Source organism: Dunckerocampus dactyliophorus, chromosome 4 (assembly GCF_027744805.1).
Source record: "Dunckerocampus dactyliophorus isolate RoL2022-P2 chromosome 4, RoL_Ddac_1.1, whole genome shotgun sequence".
Taxonomy (NCBI): Eukaryota; Metazoa; Chordata; class Actinopteri; order Syngnathiformes; family Syngnathidae; genus Dunckerocampus; species Dunckerocampus dactyliophorus.
The window spans coordinates 29,022,279-29,046,362 of record NC_072822.1 but is presented as its reverse complement, the minus strand read 5'-3'; the positions used below and the strand labels follow the sequence as shown (position 1 = coordinate 29,046,362).

Here is a 24,084-nt window from a genome sequence, read left to right as displayed (position 1 = left end):
TTCATTCTTGCTGGAAACGTCTACTTTCCAAGGCCGTATACGTGTCCTGACTGCTGATTGGATGAGCCAGGAAAAGGAAGTGGAAGACCGCTGTGGACGTATTACTATGGTTTTGGTGTTGACTTGAAAAGTGATTGATTGACCACCTTCTCGTCATTCTCTCAACGTCAGGGCAAAAGCTACAATATTTTATATCAACACAAAAACATCACGATGTGTAACCCGGAAGAGGTTGCAGCTGTGGAATGGGCGCATCATGCGTTTCCCAGCATGCTTTGTTGTAGTTTAAATGATCATTTTTGTCTTGAAACTGACAGAATGACTTTAATCCGCAGGTCATCATAAGCACGTGGCTTGATAAGGTCTGCTATGGCCCTACTTTCCAAACAACTCTGATGAAAAAAGGACGTGGAGAGCCTTGAGTTTGACACGTGCTCTGTCTTGACTACTTACTAGGATTCAAACGGTTTCTTCCTTAAATCAGCTGTTTCTGCAGTTCCTCCACATGTTACATGTCAACATGCAAACAGGCACAAATGCAACAAACTGCAATACTTGAAAGTAAAGGGTGAGAAACACCCAAATGTCCAATAAAAAGTATCACCTTTTTGTAACATGAAGCTCCCTCTTCGTCATACAGGCTTGCACTCCTTAGGTAAGCATAAACAAACCCCCACTCTGCATTGTATCAAAGCCTTGTCTTCTCTGAGCTGCTGTTGGTCACAACCGCTTGGTTCGGTCAGCCCCGTGCACCAGCGTGGGGGAGGTGGATATACATGTACCTGTATTCTTGCTAGCGCATCTTGCAGGGTTAAAGTGATGGCATAGAAGATGTTGATATTGAGGTGTGTTGTTTAATAAACACTGTAGAGAAAAACACGCACCTGGCCCAGCTCATACTCTTTCCAATGTGCAACATTCCCAGATTTAATCAGCCGCTCGTGTTTTGCAGGTTGAGATGTCTGCTATTCTCTCACAAGGCGAGGCGATGCTTACAAGTTTGGTGCAAAGAGGACAGGAGCTGGCGGGGAGGTTGCGGGTCGTGCAAGTGGACCGCAGGGAGATTGCCTGCCTGAAATTCCTCCTCCTATTCAACCCTAGTGAGTTAACACTTCAAATACTCAAGTCTTTAATCATGCTGTCATTCGAGCTTAATAATAGTAATGATGATATTAATCAAACACATGCAGACCCATATGTGAGCAAACTAATAGTGCATATAAAAAGGTTTGTGTACAACACCATTCAGCAGTTTCGCAAAACGTCTTATGCAAGGAACAGTCATTCTTTGTTGGTTGGGTTAAATAGATGGATCTATGCTTGATAGATGGATAAATAAATACATGGATAAGATGATAAATAGATGGATGAATGGATAGATCAGGGGTGTCGAAAGTCCGGCCTGCAGCTGTTTTTTAGTTGGCCTGCAGCACATTCTAAAAATATAATTTATCAAAAACAAAAATGGAAAAATCAGCAATAATTTGACAAGAATGTAGTCAAAATATTATGAGAAAAAAGTTGTAAGGAGAAAAAGTAGTAATATTATGAGGAAAAATACCATCATTTTAGTAGAAAAATATTGAAATATTACACAAAAAAGGCCTTAGTTTTTTAAAAGCCGTAATATTATGAAAAAAGAACTAAAATTTGGGCACATTAGGTTGGGGCAAAATTTCTAATGTTATGAGTATTAAGTCAAAAATATTATGGGAATAAAGTCATAATTATGACAAAAAAATACAAGAAGAAATTTGAAATAGTTGGAAAATGTACAAAAAAACCCCAACAGTTGTAGAAATGGAAAAAACATTGTATGAGAATAAAGTCAGAATTTTAAGAAAAAAACATTCTAAAAGGAAAAAACGTCACACTTTTATGAGAATAAACGTATATTGAAGAAAACATTTTTTTTTCTTAACAAAAAGTCATAATATTATGAGAAACAGACAAAACAAAATAAAGTTGTAATTTTCAGCGATCATTTAAGAAGAAAGTTGAAATATTATTTGGAAAATTAAAAAAAAAAAAAACAGCAAAAAGTCTGAAAAAAAGGATGAATACATTTTTTGCAAACCGGCCAAACTGCCACTCAAGTTCGCTCGACTACAGTTACAAATCTAAACAAATAAAAATGGAGCAATTCCACACTTTTTTGTTATTGTTATGTAACGTTATTTGTCAGCTTTCTAAACAAATGTTATTTGTTTATATGAATACGTTTTTAATGCTTCAGATGCTTGATAATACAACTTCCTAAGTTCTGTCCCTGTGTTCACTGCCTGCCCTTTCCGCTCCGATTACCCCTTTGTGAGCGGCAGTGACACAGGAGGGAGAGCAGGTCGTCCAGAAACCGGACGTTTGGTGGTTTGATCCCCACTTCCTCCATCCCAGTCACTGTTGTTGTGAATTGTTGTTCACCCACCTTACCTCCAGCGCCTACACCGGTGTGTGAATCTGTGCCTGTAGGCTACCACCACCAGTGTGTGACTGACTGTGACTGCTATGGGTACTTTCCAAAAAAAAAGGCGCTATATAAATCAAATCCATTATCCATCCATCCATTTTTCCTCATTAGGGTCGCGGGGGCATGCTGGAGCCTATCCCAGCTGACTTCGGGCGACAGGCGGGGTACACCCTGGACTGGTCGCCAGCCAATGGCAGGGCACATATAGACAAACAACCATTCACACTCACATTCATACCTATGGACAATTTAGAGTCACCAATTAACCTCACCTGCATGTTTTTGGAATGTGGGAGGAAGCCGGAGTACCCGGAGAAAACCCGCGCACACACGGGGAGAACATGCAAACTACACACAGAAATGCCCAGGGGAGAATCGAACCCAGGTCTTCCCGATCTCCAAGCTGTTACTGTGTTGGCCAACGTGCTAACCACTAGACCACCGTGCGGCCCCAAATCCATTATTATTATTATTATTATTATTATTATTATTATTATTATTATTTAAATACCCCCAATGACCATTCAGGGGTCACATGATCTTCCTAAATTCAGGCTAAAATGTCTATCCCGTTACTGTCCACCCTGTTGCCGTTTTGCACAGGGAGGGCGTGGACTCAACAGGGTGGACTTCAGAAGGAGATGATGAAATATTTCCAGCATTTATTGCTAGTTTTTCTCTATTTCTGTATTTTTTCTTTATACATTAGGTTAATATACATCCTTCAAAGGGACTAATTAAAACAACATGCACGTTTTTGTCAGGGAATGGTACGTTACCTGCAGCAGAAAAGGCGCTACAGGGCGCGGTGTCGTGCAGGCCCTGAAAAACGGGCAAAATCCCTAAATAAGGAGAAAGGGAGGTTGGAGAAGGGAGAAAATATTGGGCGATGCTGCATTGTTCATTTTGATGATGAACCTTACCCAGGAATCATCTTGAACATTGAAGGTGATACTACAGTGAAATGTATTACTTGGATTATGTTTTACAAGAGAGACACTGGCTGGTCCAAGGATGAGCAGGTTGTGTGCCTCATGAGAGCACCACAACCTCTAAACAAAAGGGATTGGAAGCTCATAGAAAAGCAAAGAGGTTAAAGGGATAGTTCGGATTTTTTGCCATGAAGTTGTATGACTTCCCCTTCAGCAGTGGAGGACATCTAATGTGATTTACCCCCCCAATTGGTCCCGTGAGTCCAGTTCTGGTCGGAGATCCGTGACGAGGAGCGTAGTTCCGCTTAGTTGCTGGGGCCATTTAAGTAACGGCTTCTCAAAACAGTATGCGTTCAACAGAGTAATACATTTGCATCATAAAAATGCCTCCTCAGACCTCACAAAATGCTCAGCGTTATACTTTGTCTCCCGCCGGGTCGCACGGTCGCCTATGCATTCATGTGTATGCTCGCGGTAATGTCACTCTTCTTCCATGTGCATGTGTTCCACAGCGGAAGAAGAAGCAAGCGTCACAGGCAAATATAACGTCGAGCGCTTTGTGAGGTCTGATTTTTTTGAGGAGGCAGTTTTGTGATGCAAATGTGTTACTCTTTTGAACACATATTGTTTTGAGAAGCCACACTCTTTACTTAAATGGCCCCAGCAACTAAGCGGAACTACGTTCCTCGTCACGGCTCTCCAATTGTGGCGGGGGGGTCACTGTTGATGTACTACACAGCTGATGGGGATGTCCTACAACCGCATGTCAAAAAATCAGAACTATAAAAGTATAACTAACTCCCTTTGACGCATTATTTCTACAGTCAAATTAGAAGATGAATGTTTCAGGGTGCGAGTGGAATGAAGTAAATGAACGGTCCTGTCTTTTCCTTCAATGCATTGAAAGGTATGTTTATATCATGAAATATGTCCACCCTGTTACTGCTTTTCCACCCTGTTACCCTTGTTTTTTTTCACATTAGTTCCATGCACTGTAATGATATGTTCACTGTCTTCGTGGTTATTAACAAGGTGAATGAATTGAACGACTCAGATCAGTAAAAAACAGAGCACATGTCCATTCAGTGTTGTTTTTATTGCAAATGACGTTTTGAATCTACATTTTGCTTTAAAATTAAACTTGTTTTTTTTCTAATATAATGGGGATCGATTGATATTATAAAAAAAATACTTTTAAGGCTGAAATAAGGGACATTTCAGGTCTTCAAACATGTAAAAAGGCACAAAGTCTGCGCTTTAAGAACACATATGACTAAAGATGAAAATGTCCCATAAAAAGGTGGACATTTGAACACTATTTGTCATAGTTATTGGAATTCCATATCCTGAGCTTGACATATATATTTTTCTTGTTGTTTAATAAACCCTCATTCAGATAATTAAGATATTGCCAAGCAAAGTCACAATGCTGAAACGGCACCAAATTGCATTAATGACCCGTATGGATGGATAATGGATGGATGAAGTGATGGGTAGATGATAGCTGGACGGATAGATGAATGGATAGATGCTAAATGGATGGATGGATGGATGCAGCCAGCCAGTGTGCTGTACATAAGGTTTGAAGTGTCTTCACTTCTGACCTTTTACCTCCAATGAATTGACTTAATTAAAATCCTGGGCTTCAGAAAAGCCAATATTAACAAAGACAACCTCTTCCATTGTCCTCTAATGGCATTCAAAAGAAGAGTAATGGCTCTATCATTTTGTGGAAGAGCTGACATTCATGTAGCGGCTTGCACAGATGGAGAGAGCATAGATGCGGTGCGCCCAGATTCCCAGAAGTGTGTTGTTTAGCGCTGGCAAGACGGTAACAAAGAGCTTTTGAAAGGGGAGAGCACTTGCCATCGGCGGAAAATATTTGCTGTCTTTGCCGGCAGCTTCTTTGCACACGCTCTCCTTTCGCTCATCCTGAAGAGTCAGGTTTGTCAGGGGTAATTTAATTGCCCTTACGTACTTTGAAAAGATGATTCATAACACTGATTCAAAACATTTAATTACCGTCTGAATGGATGCTACAAGATGGGCTCAGCTGTCCAAGGGAGGGCTCACAAAAGCAGGAATTGGTGTTTTAAAAAGATATACTCCGATCCTCACTGTCACAACAAGCACATTTCTGTTGTCGCTTAGCCCTCTTTTTCTCTTGCAGATGTGAAGCTGCTGGAGAACCAGGCGTTTGTGGAGGGCGTTCAGGAGCAGGTGAACGGAGCTCTGCTGGAGTACACCCTGACCACCTACCCTCAATACCACGAGAAGTTTAGCCAGCTGGTAGTGCGCTTGCCGGAGCTCCGCTCCCTCAGCATGCAGGCGGAGGACTACTTGTGCTACATGCACCTGAGCGGGGAGGTGCCCTGCAACAACCTGCTGATCGAGATGCTGCACGCCAAGAAAGCGTGTGTGTGAGGCAGGATGCGCGTGTGTCTCGGTAAGGATGTTTGTGACGTCTGAAATGACAAAGTCAGGCTCGTATTTGTGAGAGCGTTTGAGTTACAAAGCAGGACAAAGAGGTTCTTTTGAGTTTTAGAAAAGCCCCATTTGTGGTCATTTTAAGCCGAAATGTCCCATTTGTGTATACATACTGTGTATATATGCAGCATCCTTGAATTGGCTAACATAAATACAGGGTACCGATACTGATACCGATACTCATACCGCTTTTTTAGCTTGAACGTCTTCAGAATCGAATGATTTGTTGATAATAATTAGAATAGAAGGCAGGATAAACATTTTAGGCAAACAAACAAACAAAAATGATCAACAATCTTATTTGTGAACAATCTAACAATATAATAGATTATATAACAATAAAAAAGGAGCATCCATTCATCTTAAATGCCACTTATCCTCACTAGGGTCACGGGGGTATGCTGGAGCCTATCCCAGCTCATTTTAAGCAAGAGGCGGGGTACACCCTGGACTGGTCACCAGCCAATGGCAGGGCACATATAGACAAACAACCAATCACACTCACATTCATACCTATGGACAATTTAGAGTCTCCAATTAACCTAACATGCATGTTTTTGGAATGTGGGAGGAAACCGGAGTACCCGGAGAAAACATGCAAACACAGATGCCCGACGAAAATTTGAACCCAGGTCTTCCACATCTCCTGACTGTGTGGTTAGCCAACATGCTAACCACTAGGCCACCGTGCGGCCGGCAAAGGAACGTCGCGCTTTCAATTTCACGGCTTCACTCTCTCACGGTTTTTCAAAATATATGAATTAATAAATCATGCTGTTTCGTGGTTGAAAAAAAATATGGATATTGAAGCACATTTTTCGCTTAAATGAAGCATTCTCCAACGTAAACGTGGCTGAATGAAGTAAAATACAAATATAAGGCATTTAGAAGACTCATTCAAATACGTAGTATTCTACACTGGTCACTAGGTGTCAGTAATGTTCCTTTAATGTCGGGTGAGACACACAAGCACCAGACTGGATTGACGGAACGACAGGCTGTGATTGAAGGTTTAGGTAACAAGCGCAATAATTGCTAACACGGGCTACTGTTGCGGCCGTAACCCACGATAAGCTAAAACTCAACTCTGAACCCCCAACGTCACGTGATGTCCGGCACCCCCACTCAGCTCCTCTAGCACCGGAACACATTTCGTATTATTTATTTCTTGTTTTCTCTTCCTGTGTCTACTATATTGGGTGATAGGAGTTGATTATGGGGGTGTTATTTCATGTGTAGAGTGCTCTGATAATGTTAAAAAACATATTTAGAAGGTTGTAAACAGGCTTTCTATGCTCTAACTTTGAAAGCATTTCATTTATAAATAAGGAATCCTACTTCACGGAAATCCCAAAATCAGGGGCAGGTCTGGAACCAACTAACCACGATAAACGAGGGATTACTGGATTTTCTTTTATTACATACATTTTTTTTTTTTTTCAAGAATAGATAAGACAGTTCCAGCCTGATGAAGCCTTCTCGGATCTTGTAAGACAAACTGAACAGTCTAGTAGCGATCCATTCAATGCCCGGAGAATATTCTGGTGCCGATTCTATCGATATTTGCTTTGATTCGCCCACCCCCAGCTAACGTATAAAGTCCAGTCATCACCACGTATACATGTACACAACATAAAGTTGCTACTGTCTTTAAGACATTTTGCTATACAAACTTGCAAGTTGCGCCGAGTGTCATAAAAAAATGTGTTTTGAGGTCGTTTCCATCGATGCTTTACTTGATCATTTGTACGGGCAAAACCAGCTTCTTTCATTTTTGAAGGTACGGCAGATCCCCGCTTATTTCAGGGTTACGTTCCAAGTCTACCCGCGGCTGGCGAAAAACCGCAACTAATTGGTTCACCCAGAAAAAGGTTTATTTTTGACACACGGCTCGCTCCTCCCCCTCCAAACCCTTCTGCTAGCTTGATGTTGACCTTCCCCTGCGACTCCATTCCCATTGTTTACTTGGGACACAGTCCTGGTTTAAGCCCTAAATATGCCTCACACACTTTAAACACATTTCAAGTATAAAACTACTCGCCACTAATGATTGGTGCTGTCAAATGATCCATGAACACATGGAATCGGGGTAACTGTGTCGCCTTTGGCCTGGTCTAGTAAAGCATTACCATCTTGTACGAACTGCTCTTCACCTCACTGCAAGTTTTGAGGGCGGATTGACTGTCGAAGCGAGTGCTAACGCAGCCAAACAAACTTTTGAATCACACGCAACAAAGGTGCGTTCAAGGACCGCCAAATAAACAACGCTTGACGAAAAAGCATAACCAGTGAAATAAACTGTGGGCTTTCTAACGGTGGTGCATGTATGCTGTGTATTTAACCTTTATGACAGGGGTAGGGAACCTATGGCTCGGGAGCCAGATGTGGCTCTTTAGATGACTGCATCTGGCTCTCAGACATTTCTTAACACCATAAAATGTGTTTTATTTTAATTTGTTTTCCTGACATTTTAAAGTAAAAGATTACAGAAATCAGTGTTAAAAATAGCATTTAAAATATGCATTCTAATGCATTTTAATCCATTTGATTTTGTAGCGCAATGCCAGCTGTCCTTTCCATGTTTTCCGTGTCAGACACCAAAACTTGATTATTATTGGGGTCGTCCCTCCTTTAATCAAATAGTCAGCTAGCTAATTGTGCAGAGACAACCCTTTTGACGAAAAAGGGAAAGAAAGATACGGAGTAGCGCACAAAACCATGCAGCAGCAGAAGTTGCATTAATAGTAAAAAGTAATGTATTTATTATTGGTTAGCTTCAATATAACATTTTTATTAAAAAGAATAAATTCAGAGACTTATATTCTAAAATTGTTGGTCTTCCATAAATATACACACATTTGGTTGTATTCGGTGATATGGCTCTCACGGAAATACATTTTTAAATATGTGGCTTTCATGGCTCTCTTTGCCAAAAAGGTTCCCGACCCCTGCTTTATGATTACGTATTTATAAATGATTGCCAGCTTATGGTGAATGTCTTGTCAGCAGAAGAAACTGCCTATTTTTGGAGAAAACTATTTTAAAAATCATTTTTTGCAGTCTGCAAATTTGCAGGGTTGCGAATGCTGAATCTGGAATATGAAACCAACCAATATTACAATTCCTTTCCTTACGTCCACCTAAGCACTCCATACAACAGTATTTAAGCCTTTAAGGATGTCTGTCACGGGCATCAAACACGAAAACGGCCTTGATTCAAAATTGGCAACAGTGTTTGGAAAATGTGCTATATTTTGGTCCGTACAGGAATATTGTGTGCACGCAAGCGTAGTGATCCTTCTCATGACAAATGTGAACTATTTTGACAAAGCTTTACTTTAAAAAAAGCTGTGCAGAGGGAGCGGATGCTTAACTGTGTGATAGGATGGGACTCCTGCTGTGGAAACGTCTTACAAACAATTTGCAAGATCAAGTGTGCACTTCTACCACAGATTTTATAACTTCCTTTTCAGGAACTCAGTGTTGGATCAGTTTTTCTTTGATTAAAAATCAAAATATCGCAGTTTTGTAATACCACGATAGTGTTCTGAGGTGATGATTATTGTTAGCTAGTAAGGACATTCTTGTCAAATGTTATAGCTTAGTTTAAACCTGCTTAGATGTTAATACTGTACATCGATATGTAACTACACAGCTCTGGCACTGCCAGTTCATAAAAGAGATGTGTTTTGCACTTAAAGAGTTGGACTTTAGATCTTATCATTGGAGTCGGACAGACAAAATGCCCAAGTTTTAACATTTTTGTTTTTCTAGAGCGGTTTAATTGGATTTGTGTTATTTCTTATGGGAAAAAATGATTTTTTTTAAGAATACAGTTAGAGTCGGACCTTCTGGAACAGATCTGTGACGCTAACCAAGGTTCTAAATCATGTTCAGTTCCAACTCGTTGCCTCCAATGAAGCTGTGGAAACATCTACAAGGATGAAAATTCTGCTTCATGACAAAGGCTGTGAATACTTTCTTAGTTTTTTATTTTAAATAAATTTGCAAACATAAACAAATCCGGTGTCCTTACGGCGGTGTTGTGTGTAGCTTTTTGATGAAGAAAACTGATTTGAATCCGGAATAGCCCTGAAACATGACAAAGTCTGCAAATACATTTTAATTTTGTTCTAAAAGCGGAGTGTACACTATGAAGATTGTACATTGCGACTATTTTTGGTACCGTACTGTTTTATATGGAGCCAGTATTCGTCAACAGGCTTGTCACATAAAAAAGCCACGAATGTCAGCAGTGCGGCACGACGCTGCTTCAAGGCTGTTTCCTCCATCTGATGACACAAATTCAATGAACCGCTAATGAATTCTTCAATTCATGCCACCGCACTGCAAAACAGTTGCATGCTTTGGGCTTTAATGCAAATGGAGAATCTGAAGAGGGTCGATTTCTGCCAGCTCCTTCGTATGCACACACGCCGAGACGCTCTTTGAACTTTTATAACGTCGTCTAAGGGTAGCATTAATATTGATAGTATTAACAACAGGCTTGAACATGGACAGCCCATTTCAAAAATGCATACTTTTACTGTGCTTTTTTTTTTTTTTTTTTTTTTACACAAACATTGCTGTTTTGGTGCTTCAAACACCGAACTTTCGGAAAACTCCAGCCAGGGTGATGATTTTCAAAAACGTAGCTTCTGAGCTTGTGTTGCGTTGATTTCTCTTCGGGATTACTTACTCTGCGTGCTGAATTTCATGGCTTCACTCTATCTTGGATTTTCAAAAATATACTCATAAATCGTGCTGTTTCATGTCCGATTAGCAGTCAGAATTATTAGTAGTAGTAAAAAAAAAGCGTATTTAAGCAAATTTCATGTATTTTTGGACTAAAATAATGGCTAAATGCAGTAAAATACGAATATAAGGCATTCAGAAGATGCATTCAAAGACGTGATGATATGTAGTATTCTACACTGGTCACCAGGTGTCAGTAATGTTACTGTAATGTTGGGTGAGACACACAAGCACCAGACTTGATTGCTTTTATTGCAGGTTTGAGTGATCCCACAACAGGCACAGTAATTCCTAACACGGACTACCGTTGAGTTTATAACTAAAGCTGAGCTAAAATTAATCCTGAACGCCCAACGTCACTTCCTGTCTGCCCCCTCACTCAGCCCCCCAGCACCGGGACACATTTACAGCAACACGTACGAACGCGAGTCTTATTCATGTCTTATATGTCTTCTTTTCTTTTATTATGTCTGCTACATTGTTAAAATATAATAATATAATAATGTTAAAATGTTTATTTAGAAGGTCATAAACAGGTTTTCTATGCTCAAACTACAAAAATATTTATAAATAAGGAATGCTACTTCCAGGAAATTCACTTATCACAGTTGGGTCTGGAACCAATTAACCGCGATTAACAAGGGATGTACAGTGTTCCCTCGTTTATCGCGGGGGATAGGTTCGCAAAATAGCCCGCAATAAGTGAAATAGTAGTCAGTAGTCGACTTTATTGTTTTACAATTACAAAAACTGACTGCGCCTCTTCGTCTTGGCCCCGTTGGGCTGTAGCGTTTTTGTATCCTTGTTAAAACATACTGCGCCCGTCGTTGTATTTCCTGAGCTTCTTCTGTTTCTTCTATTGTTTACAGTATTGGCGCTTAGCAAGCAGCCCACATTTGGTAGCCATGACCACAACAACAGACGGCACAAAGGAGATTGATTGACACTGGTCTACAGCCAATCAGGATGCAGAAGACAATGGGCGGTGCAGACAGAAGAGAGAGAATAGAGAGAGAGCACAGAAATACAACACTCAACTTCCCACAGTGCAGTTCTTCTTAAAGGGCCAGGCTCAGCGTTCATACACTGTAAAATGATAAAATAAAGCACTAAAGTTGCACAAAAAAAGACAAAAGAGTCCGCGAAAGGTGAACCGCGATGGAGGGAGGGGACACTGAACTAGTATAACACGCATGGGAGATTTAAAAAAGAAAAACATTCACTGGCAAGCCTCCTGTATTCGAACTTTCTTGGCAGAATGTCAGGATTTTCCCTTACTTTTCTCATAATAACCTTATTTTCAAATGTTGACAGGTATGATTTATGTTGTTTCTTGGATCCATGTAAAAAATGAGCACTGAATTTAAAGATGATGTGTACGGCGATGTGCTGTCGTCCCTCGTTTATCAGCGGTTAATCGGTTCCAGACCCGACCGTGTTAAATGAATTTCCGGGACAAAGGATTCATTGTTAATAAATGGAATATTTTCATAGTTAGAGCATAGAAAACCTTTTTATGACTTTCTAAATATGGTTTGAACATTATTAGAGCCCTCTAAACATGAAATAACTCACCGATATTCATCTTTCTTGTTTACGCCACATTGCAACTCTTATGCTGCAGGGACTCGAGACGGCCGCAAGTAGCAAGCTGGCGAGCTAATCAGTTAAATTTGTTTCTTCTAAACTTAAGAAGCCCGAATGCTACCACTTCCGCACGTGTTGGGAGGAGAGACTCGATGGCTTCTTGCGGTGTTAAGTAGGGGTGTCACGCGACACACGAGCTTGGATCTACGAGAACAAGGCGAGACGCAGTTTTAACTTTACTTTTAAGAACAGTGCAGTGACAAAATATATCAAATAAATGACAATATATTGCAATCTGCTAATATAATTTCTATTATGTTACACTCTTCTGGACTCTGTGTGTGTGTGTGTGTGTGTGTGTGTGTGTGTGTGTGTGTGTGTGTGTATGCTCCATCCACCCAGACAAAGAGACCGTATGACGGACAAAAGGGCTCACTCTGTTGATCTACGGAGCAAACGGGCCACCTGCCTGTTTGGAGGCAAGAGAAGATGAAAACAGGCACGCATGCACATGAGGCCGGCAAAATGATCAAGTTCATTTTCATTTCTTTTGTGATTCATTTGTTAATTTATTATCACCCCAGGCCTAGTGGTAATGTAAGGTATTACTGACGCCTACTGACCACTTGTATTTCAATATGTTTTGACTAATAACCGACCATAGCCTACCACGAAACAGCGATCATTTATTCATCAATTCATTTCTGAAAAAAACAATACAGCGAGGGAGCGATAATCGAACCGGGATATTGCGACTGTACTAATATCTCACTATATTGAGGAACAGAGTGGCATTATAACACACACAAGTGAGCTGTGGTTGCATTTCCCAGCTTCTAATCGGCCAAAATGCGCATAAAAACCCAACAAACTTTACTGCTGTGGATGGGGTGAGGGAAATGTTCATTTTTGAAGATATCTGTGGACGTAGGTGAAGGCCTATTGCCATTAATGCCGAAATATTCGCTGGTGTATCATATGTTTGTCCCTCGCCATGTCTTTCTCATTACACTACTTGTGTATTGAACAGCGATGACAATACTTCTTGTAACATTGTGCCCTAAATAACGCGGTGTGAGAAATGTCAAGATATCGTAGACAATCACTCAGTCTGCCTTAACAAACACACAAACACACACACCCACATGCACACACCTGGATGTCCCTGCTGAGACGGTTGTGTGTTACACGGTGTATATTTATGTTGTGATGTGACATTTGACAATTGACTGAAACTCGAAAAAGCTCTTTGTTCAGGTCACTCTGCTACTGTTGTTGATATTGCTTTGTTTATTTGCCCTTTACCTGTTCTTTTGTTTCGTTTTTTTCCTTGTGGGTTGACAAGTCTGTCCCGACTGACGTGCTTTTTCTTGCCAAAAGAGACAGTGACCCAGGCATTTTGTTTTGTTGCAATATTTTATTGTAATAGTATCACACCAATAAAAGTTGCTGAAATAAAGCTGCACCGGCATGTTGGCTGTCTTACTTTCAACGGCAGCCATGATGGTGTACAACGCCTTTTTTACTGTGGCTGTTGCTTTGCCTTGTCTGACTTACAAAACATTAAAAAAAACATGATTTTATGCTGGTTTTAGAAAGTAATCAACTGAGCTGGCATTTACGCTCACATTTTTGGTGGAGGAGTCATTCTAGGACAGAGGTGTCAAACCAACGGCCGGGGTCCATTTGTGCTCCGTGGCTTGTTTTTTCTTGGTCTAAAAATACAGAATAAATTGCATGGGGTTCACCTGATGTTAGAAATCACATTGAAGGTATTCCAGTTGAGTAAGTAAAAACAAAATCTCGAAAATATGCAAATGTATCCTTTAAAATACAAAAAAAATCAACAATAAAAACAGAAAAAGGCGAGAAAAACTCGGTACAAGAAATAATAATAATAGAAGCGGCTTTAGCCACCTATAACACACACACACACACACACACAAAATTAGCATAGCTATGTTGAATTAGCCTTTTTAGAAAATGAGAAATATCACAATGGACCCCCCACGTCAACGTTTGGACGCCCCTGTTCTAAATGAATCTATCGCCTCCTCTAAAATTGACAAATGTTCAGCAAAAAAAAGACACTGAAAGATAAATACAATTTTACTCCACAAATGTCAAACAATCATGAAAGTACTTGAACATGAAAACCACCAGCACAATTTGGATTGTATGAGGACTTAAAAGACCGGCTGGGGCTGTGTCGACTGGAATACTTCTGTCAGGGCACGTCACTGTGTACACTGTGTACACTGTGTACTCTGTGTACACTGTGTACACTGTGTACTGGCGGTATGAATTTTGACAGTGTAGTGTGGTCGGGGAGGCGGGGGAAACCACCCACACCTTCATCAGGGGACGCATAATAAAATATGATACACAGAACTATAATAGTATAATAAAAAACTGCAGAAAATGCCACATTTTCCAGGGATCGATTTTCAGATTTTTTTCCAGAGCCTGACGTTTCGCAAAATCTCATATTTCAGGGGCTTCAGCTGAAATACCACGTATGAACGATGACTGATGAATGATAATGAATGACGGTCTAGCCTTTAGCCTGGTCGTCAGGCTAGCACGACAATCGTGCCGTGCCGTCCATTTTATGCTGTATTATCGGTATTTTATCATGTATTTAGAAATTATTGCCAATTTAGGGTGAATGAGACGTGTTTTCCTAAAGAAAAACTGCACTTTTTTTTTCAATTTTGCCCATCAATACCACAGTTCTCATGTGAAAACAGATAAAAAGAGACAGCTCATTACTGCACGTAATGGGACACACCTATACCACCTACAAGGGGCGCTAAAGCACCTCCAAAAACCTCCTTTATGGTTTTAGATACATGCTGTGAGCACGTACAAACGCCTACACCACTTAACTTTTCCAAACCCAAAAATAAAAACACAGCAGCAGTGACGGCAGGTCCAATATGCGCTAGTAACTTAGTTTGATCGGTGCAACAATATTAATAATAAAAATAATAACAATGTCGCTGTAGCTTGGTTAATATGCATGTCACTTTTTGTGTGCCGCTTTTTGGAGTCTTTTTCAGAAGCCTTTTTAGGCTGAATATGCGTGGCCCATTACATGCAGTCTCTTTTTTATCTGTTTTTCTATATTTAGAACCACAGAAAACAGAAAGACGTATGTGTTCATGCCTCACATAAGGGTTATGGATGATGGGCGAAATTGAAAAAAGTGCAGTTTTCCTTTAAAAAAAAAAAACTGTTTTTGTTGACAAAAACGAAAACTTATTTCTAATTTTTTTTTTTACCAACAATTTGCAAATTTGCGGGTGAATGCTACCAACAATCTGCAAATTTGCTGAATCGCAAATGTGCGGAGATCCACTGTACTCCATTGCACATTTGCAGGAAATGACTTGACTTAAAATGTGAATTGTAACCACTTGAGTTGGTCCCTCCCTCGTCCACTCCGTAGCCAAAGTGAGGGTGGAGAATGTCCAGCACTGTGAGTGCAACATCCGCGTACGGACGGCACTCTGCATTTTGGTACTTGTCAGCACGAACGCATTGATGAGTGAATGCTGATCTTCTGAAGGTTTGCGTGTATAAAAACACGCGCAAAATTGATACTAAGAGATTTACTAAGAGGGTCTGTCATGTGACCAAAATAACACCAAATAATATGCAGAACATATGCAGAATATATGCAGATTATCAGAACACACAAAGTATTGAGATGAGGAGATGCAAAGTAATCATTTCAAACCCGAAATGTAATTTATCAAATCTGAAACCTGTTTGTGGTCTGTGTTTTAGCACATTTGGAGGCTCAATTTAGCGCTCCTTATTTGGGATCTTAGTAGCTCAGGCCCCTACTGCCATCATTTCCGGTCCAGTAATGGTTTTTCGCACACTCAAGAACTAAGTACACAGTGTACACAGTATACTTATTTAAAGTGTACTGACACTTTGAGACTCATAAGTTAAAACAAAGAGCACACTTTATAGACATTTTTTACATCGGTAACTAAAACACTGCTAGGTCAGACGATTTATGTACGTGACAACCTTTAGACAAGACGGACAGGTTCATGTCAGGTCATGAACGATGCCACACAACATTTAACAACCTGAATAACAGAGATAGGCTTGGTAGAGACGGGATGCAGCACACAGTGATTTGTCAAGTGTAAAAACGCTTTTTTTCTCTTGTCAACATTTACACTTACGCATGCATGGACAAAAAAATCCAAGGTTATTCAATAAACTACTTCCTAATGACAAATCCTGGCACGCCTGGCTTTTATATACACTTCCCAACAAGACATTACAGATGGTTTAACGACGGTGGATATTAATTAAAAAGAAAAAAAGACTAATTCCTGCACAGTATGCATGTAAAATACAGACACAATTCACCCATGAGAACACTTTAAATGTGTACAAAGTGTGCTGTGCAAATTTCTGCTTGACTTGAACTCATTAAGTCCTATTACCCACTATGATAGGCATTATAACAGAAAATAAGACAGAAATAAGACATAATATCGACTCACATGTTAGCATTGGGAGACGTTCCTTGTTGTTACTTTTTTACTTCCTGTCCTGTACAGTAGGTGGCGTTTGTCTCATCAATGGGATGTAATGACCTTTAAGGTCAATGACCATTAAGGTCATTACATTACATTACATTTCTTGTACGTCACTTAGGGACTTACTGAGTTCCAAGACAAACACAAAGCTGTATAGGGCACTTTTTTAACACATTTAAAGTGTTTGTTGGCTTTCTATTTATATCAAAATGAATCTTTTAATCATCTTTTCAGTATCAGTTAAATCCAGTGACATGCGGTGAGGTTCATGGCTGGTGAGGCAATGACTCCTTTGGAGTGTTTTTAAAATGTTAATACAAATGACTCATTAAAAGAATAACAAGAAAAAGAACAATAATTCACTTTGATTAATTTTTAAATATTCTTAGTCCCATTCTCAACTGAAAAATGTTTGTGTTCTTACCTATTATTTGTACATAAAGTACATGCACCCTATCCTTCTCTGGGTAAAGTTACGGTACTTTGTTGTAAAACTTTGATCACCTCCTGGTGAGCTTGAATATATAATCATCCATCATTTCATTTCAGTTCATTCAGCAGAGGATTCAAATATAAGCCAAAAAGAGGCACTGACGGCAGCCCCATCTTTGGTTTCTGCCATGTATTTGATCAGGAAATGTGCAAATGTATCCATTTTTAATAAAACGTCAAAACCAATTGGAATGATACAGAAAATACATTCATAATACAGTTTAATGGAGGCTCTGCCTCACCTAGCTTCCCTGACTGCACATCACTGGTGAAATTCTATTTCTTAAAAGTATGAAAAATGTTCTTGTTCTGTGCTGATTTCACATATTTAACCTTGCTTAGATTTCTACTTTTTGTAGCACACACTAAAGACACAGACCGACAAAAATGACAGCAAAGAGCACGCAGAAATGACAAATATATGAGAAATGTAGTGTCTCTCTGCTCTGTCCTGCGTGTAAGATGTCTTTTCCACACTATTTTGTCGGGAAAAAACACCATCTTATATTCTGGTCAATATGATAATAATGCTTTTCATGATTTCTGACACTCTTTACTGGAACATTAAACATAACGTGTCCATTTCTGTATTTTATGCCATTAAAGCAGGGGTGCCCAAACGTCTCCCAGCCAGGGTACAGCTACAAGGTAGATCATTTGATCATTTTTGTACATTAAGATGCTAAAACCAATCCAAAAAACCTGCCATTTTGTGGTTATAAACTCCATAAGTAGGACGTTTATGGACAGGAAATCATCTCGCTGCACCGAAAGCCGCCAATTGCTAATTTCAACTTGTGTGTGTATGCTCTGATACAGCTTGACAGACTCCTGATCAAAATTTTAAGACCAGCTGAGAAATGGCAAGAATTTACATTTTGCACTGTTGGATCGAAGTAGAGCTTCAAAATGCAAAAAGAAAAAATGGGAGTAGGACAAAAATATTTTTTAGTAAGCAATTTATTGCAAACAAGCATGAAAGTGAAATAGGGTTGTTGATCAGATGATCAAAAGTTTAAGACCACAGCCTGTGGAATCAAAGAAATGTGGATTCTATGTCATTTTCTGTCAGGTATTCATATTGTCATGATCTCTTCACGGCAGAGGCGAAAAGTTTTTCTCTTTGAACGCGGTCGGATTGCTGAGCGGCATAAACAAGGTCTTTCGCAGCATTGCTGCTGAGTTTGGACGTAGTATGACAGTCACTTGAAACTTCTTCAAAGAACAAAAAGGTCAAGTGGTAGACCCAAAATAATGTCAAAATGTCAAAATGACCCGGAGCCAAAGGATCTAATTGGCTGTCCATCAAAACATGGGACCATCCTTGGCCCCAATGAAGGTTGTTACTGGTGCTGAGTGCAGTACAATAACCATCAGATGGCATCTGCGAGAGAAGAAAAGAAGAAAAGAAGAAAAAAAACATCTCCAAAGGCCTTGTCTCATTTAAGGCCACAAAATTGCCCGTTTGGAATTTGCACAAGAGCACCAAACATGGGACACTGAAAGGTGGAAAAAAGTTTTATTCTCTGATGAGAAAAAATTGTAACCTTGACGGTCCTGATGGCTTCCAACGTTACTGGCATGACAAAGAAGATCCCACCTGAGATGTTTTCCACACGGCACAGTGGAGGGGGCACCGTCATGGTCTGGGGTGCTTCAGGTTGTGAAGGGGCGTCAAACGGCAGCTGCCTATATGGAAATGTTGCAGGGGACATCCCTCATGACTGAAGGCCCTCGTCTGTGTGGTAATGACTGGCTTTGTTCAACAGGACACACAATGCCAAAGCTCTTCTTCCAGAGGAATAACCTCACTTTTTTGGACCATTCTGCGTGTTCCCCTGATCCAAATCCAAATGAGAACATTTGGGGATGGATGGCAAGGGAAGTTTACAAAAATGGACTTCAGTTCCAGACATTGGATACCCTCCGAGAAGCCATCTTCACCACCTGGAGCAACATTCCCACTAGCCTCCTGGAAACACTGGCATCAAGCATAAACCTATTTCTGAGGTGACAAGAATGGCGCTGCAACTCATTACTGAGTCCGTTTTTGAAAATGGTATTACTATTTTAGGTGGGTTTTGGTTTTTTTTGAGCTACTGTCTTAAACTTTTGATCAGCTGATGAACAGCCTATTTTGCGTTCATGGTTGTTTACAATAAATTGCTTACTCCAAATGTTTTTGTCTCACTCCCATTTCTTCTTTTTGCATTTTGAAGCTCTACTTAGAGCCTCCGTAAGATCCAACAGTGACACAACCTCTGCAACTACTGCATAGGTCCTGTGTTTTAGGTGACAAAGCAAATTAATGTAATAAGCGATCTTCATTTTCTTTTTATAACGAAAAACGAGCTTCCAGGCCGCACTTTGGACACTCCTGCAGTAAAAGCCATATGATCACAAAATCGGAGTAATTATTTACTTTATATGTGTAATATGCATGACGGTGTGAAGGTGTGGCTTTATGCGTATCCAAACAGCAACAGTGGAAGCAAAGGTTCAACAATTCTTCATTGTGAGGTTCATCTCCACCAGCGGTATGTGTGAGTGTTTGTGTGTGTTTGTGTTTGTGTTTGTGTGCACTCCCAACTGTGTGATCCGGTGTGATGCGAGAGCACAAAACACTGGGCATCAGGATGGACTCCATTTGCAATTCAGCAACCTGTGGCGAAACACAGAGAAGGTCATTAGCTGTGGCCACATTAGAACATGATGTTTTCCTATTGCAAGCTTGCAAGTGTGTTTGCATACAAAAGACAAATTAAGAAGGGAGGCCAAGTGAAAGGAGGAGTGAGAGCGAGAGCAGGTGTTGGAGTGGTTAATGGCTAATGCTGTGAATAGCCAGACACGACCATTGCTGATAAAGGGAATGAACTTCTTCTTTGTCTCATCAGTCGACAATGCACACCCACGAGCACTCCAACGTCATCCAGCAGACGTTCTTCACAGACGCTTAAGACGTTGAATGAAGCAATTTCAAACTTTGTTCTTGCCGCTGATGGGCAAATCGCTGCTATTGAATGTGACTTAACTCCATGCACCATCTGTTGCTGCAAATTCAGATCACCAAAATACACGCTGACACTTTTCACACGAGCCCTTTTGTCATTGTTTCATTTTTCATATTCCCTATTAGTATTTTCACACGACAAGCCACAAAGAAAAAGAACACATGAAGACATTTCAAAATGAATGTTACATTACAGTTTTTCTCCAATGGTTCGGCTCATTTCTTGAAACCTAAATTACATTTTCAAAACTGTAAGATCATTTGGCCAAACGGTCTTACACGGTCTGTATTTTACCAAAATAAACTTGGATGGTTCAGCACAACACCATGGTTCACCTGCAAAAGCTCATGCCTCTCCCAAATAAATTTCTTTCCAATATAAATTGTGAGTGACCCCAAAATGCATCGTCTCTTTGGCATTATGCAAGCACTGCAAGTCAAAATGTTTGGATGTCTTGTCAGTATGGCAGAGGACCATTGACATATCCCTTGTGTCCCTTGTGTCCACCTTTCAGTTTTAGCCCAGTCCTTCATTCACAATGGTAACTGTGCTCATTTTTTGTCAAGCTAATACAATTAAATGTATAAAACTGAAAAAAGAATGCATGTTCGATTTTACGTTAACAATTGCATCCAAGGTTTGACATCACACATTGCACTCATACTGCCAAGGAAATTGGAGCTATTTTTATTCACAAATGACATCCATACATAGGAGTAATAAGACCATGTGTTTAGTATGACATACTGTATACATTGTATAAACACATAAACCAAAAATAGGGAAATGATGTAACCTCCAGTACTGTAAATAAAGCCTGTCTGTCACAGATTCTCATCCACATCACAGTGCAAGTTCTAGTTTCACCTGACTGTCACAAATAATCAATGTATCCATTCTTCCAAGACATTCATATATGGTATTACAGTACATCACAGACTAATCACAGACTAAATTTGATACTTTGGCAGACTATTGTGCATGTGATGACTTATACAATGAAATGGTGCCGACATGTTTTGGAGAGAACAACCATTAGACCTGAGAATCCACAATCAGTTGAGGTCAACAAGATCTATTCAGTTGGAAATGGTGCCTAAGGTAGGTTAACTGTGCTAACTGTAGCCACCTGTACTTAATCATTTGCAAAGATGTACCTACACATTGAGACATGTACTAAGACATTTGCAATTTGATTAAATGAATGAGAAATTCAATTCTGTTGCAAACAATTGCCAGGTTTGAGAATGTCATTTCAAGGAATGTACCAAACCAATGGAGAAAAAACTGTAATACACACTGCAGACCTTCCAACCTTGAAGAAACACTGGGGTATTTTATATATAAAGTGCCCTCCACAAGTATTGAAACAGTGAGGTCAATTCCTTTCTTTTTGTCTAGACTGAAAACATTTGGGTTTGACTTCAAATGATGAATATGACAACAGAAAGCGACAGTTCAGCTTTTATTTTCAGGTATTTACATTTGGATTGGATGCACAACTTAGAAGATAGCACCTCTCATGTGAGCAAAAGTATTGGAACATGTGACGGGTGTGGTTTGTTGCCCACATGTGTCCTTTTGCAGTATTACATTATTATTCAATTACAGTTTTTCTCCACTGGTTTGGTTCATTTCTTGAAACAGAAATTTGATTCTCAAAACTCTAAGATCATTTGGCCAAACAGTCTTACAGTTCAGCTTAGCTCATTTGCAAAAGCTCATATCTCTCCCAAAACTGTTCATTCATGCTTCAAAGCTAATTCATTTCCCATATGACTAGTCAGTGCCACCAAAAGCAAATTGCTTTGGCTCATTTCCTGAAACAGACCAGACTCTCTCAACACTCATGGTTCTTTTACCAAAATAAACTTTGATGGTTCAGCACAACACCAAATATCTCCTTGAAATATGTCCTCCTCTCATTCTTAGCCCAGTCCTTCATTCACAGTGGTTACTGTACTGATTTTTTTGTCTAGCTAATATAACACAATTGTGTATAAAACTGAAAAAAAATGGATTATAGATTTTACGGAAACAAAAGCATCCAAGGTTTGACATCACACACTGCATTCATACAGCGCGGGAAATTGTAACTGAGTAATAAGGAAATGTGGTCAGTATGACATATTGTTATATAAACACATAAACAAAAAACAAGGGAAATTATGTAGTCTACTGTGTTACAAATAAAGCTAGAGTGTCACAACTGACACTTCTTCCATGGTCGCTGTCCTCGCCCTCCTGGGCGTCCTTACACTGTCTGGTCACAGATTCTCATCCACATCACAGCGCAAGCTCTAGTTTCACCTTGTCAAATAATCAATTTATCCAATGTTCCAAGAGATTCATATATGGTAACCATGGTATTACAGTATATTGCAGACTCATTTTGACAATTGAACAAACTATTGTGCATGTGATGACTTATACAATTAAATGATGCCGACATGTTTTGTAAAGAACAACCATGAGACTTGAGAAACGCCAGTTCTAAACTCATCACACAGCAACTCAACACTCAAAAGGTAGCTAGGAGTTATACAATACAATTACCAATACAAGTTTCAAATATTATTTTTTATTTATTTTTATTATATTAACGTTTTCTCATAATGCATTGCGTCCAAGCAAAGCCTTCATTGGTGCCTGCCGGGGTGCTGCAATGATGTCAGCCTCTCTCTGGGCTCTGAGCTCCTCTGTCTCCCTCTGGTGGACAGAGGTAGCATTGCAGTTCCACAAAATGCATTATGGGAAAATGTTAAAATCACTATATCACTATATCCTCTTCATAGAAGACTTCATGAACAAAAGTACAATGGCTACACCAGAAGATGCAAACCACTCATTAGCAAGAAGAATAGGAAGGCCAGGAGAAGAAAAGTTGTATGGACTGATGAATTTTTGATTTTCTAGTCTAATATATTATTGTTGTTTTTTTTACCACTGACTTATTTTTAGGATTGAAATTTTTTCCATTGTCGATCAGGGTGACATGATGAGATTTGGATTTACATGACTCAGTTTTCACAAAAAACTGACATTGTTTATTACTATTATTTGACAGTATATGCGACAATAAATAATGAAAGGGAATAAACATTGTACCTGATTGCTTAAATGCTGTGAGCTGGACCACCTGTTTCATGCAAAAAAAGAGAAGAAGAGACAGCATATAACCAGCACATTCATAATACAATGCAAATACAGGAGAACCCCATCAGCATACGCCCTGGTTAGCGGGTTTTTCGATTAACGTCAAAATTTAGGTCAAAATTTTGCCTCGGTTTGAGTACATTTTCTGGTTAGCGTACAATATGGCGCACGTCTTGCCGTTTTACTAATGCATTGCGTGAGTCCAACCGTGTTCCTAATGTATTTTTATGAGTGAAGTAAAAAAATTGAGAGATTAATGAATTCTGACCTGTAGTTAATTTATCTAATTAATCTTTTTTTACCTAAAAATTGCTCAACTGCCTCACCATGAGGCATTTAAATTAATTTATTGCGGCAGATGAAAATATTGATCTATTTTAAAAAGTGGCTTTTTAAGGGAGTGCAGAATTATTAGGCAAGTTGTATTTTTGAGGATTCATTTTATTATAGAACAACAACCATGTTCTGAATGAACCCAAAAGACTCATTAATATGAAAGCTGAATATTTTTGGAAGTTGGAGTGGGGCTTTTTTAGTTTTAGCTATTTTAGAAGGATATCTGTGTGTGCAGACGACTATTAGTGTGCATAATTATTAGGCAACTTAACAAAAATAAATATATACCCATT

The 24,084-nt window shown here is 39.6% G+C and overlaps 2 protein-coding genes across 5 annotated transcripts in view; one reads left to right on the top strand and one right to left on the bottom strand.

Annotated features, from left to right (window-relative positions):
- Nucleotides 1-13,691, top strand: part of LOC129179554 (nuclear receptor subfamily 5 group A member 2-like) — a 30,839-nt gene extending 17,148 nt beyond the window's left edge. The window contains exons 6-8 of one of the 3 annotated variants that reach the window (XM_054772937.1): nucleotides 953-1,100; nucleotides 5,570-5,845; nucleotides 12,631-13,691. In XM_054772937.1, the coding sequence (XP_054628912.1) occupies nucleotides 953-1,100; nucleotides 5,570-5,823 (402 nt within the window). In that variant the 3' untranslated portion in view covers nucleotides 5,824-5,845; nucleotides 12,631-13,691. Of the gene's footprint in view, nucleotides 1-952; nucleotides 1,101-5,569 lie in introns of all 3 variants that reach the window. The other 2 variants (XM_054772936.1, XM_054772935.1) reach the window with 2 other exon arrangements.
- adgrd2 (adhesion G protein-coupled receptor D2) overlaps nucleotides 13,651-24,084 on the bottom strand; it is a 65,780-nt gene continuing 55,346 nt past the window's right edge. For both annotated transcript variants that reach the window (XM_054772931.1, XM_054772933.1), the window contains 2 exons: nucleotides 23,408-23,438; nucleotides 13,651-19,950 (listed from right to left, as the gene is read on the bottom strand). In XM_054772931.1, the coding sequence (XP_054628906.1) occupies nucleotides 19,943-19,950; nucleotides 23,408-23,438 (39 nt within the window). In that variant the 3' untranslated portion in view covers nucleotides 13,651-19,942. The remainder of the gene's footprint in view (nucleotides 19,951-23,407; nucleotides 23,439-24,084) is intronic.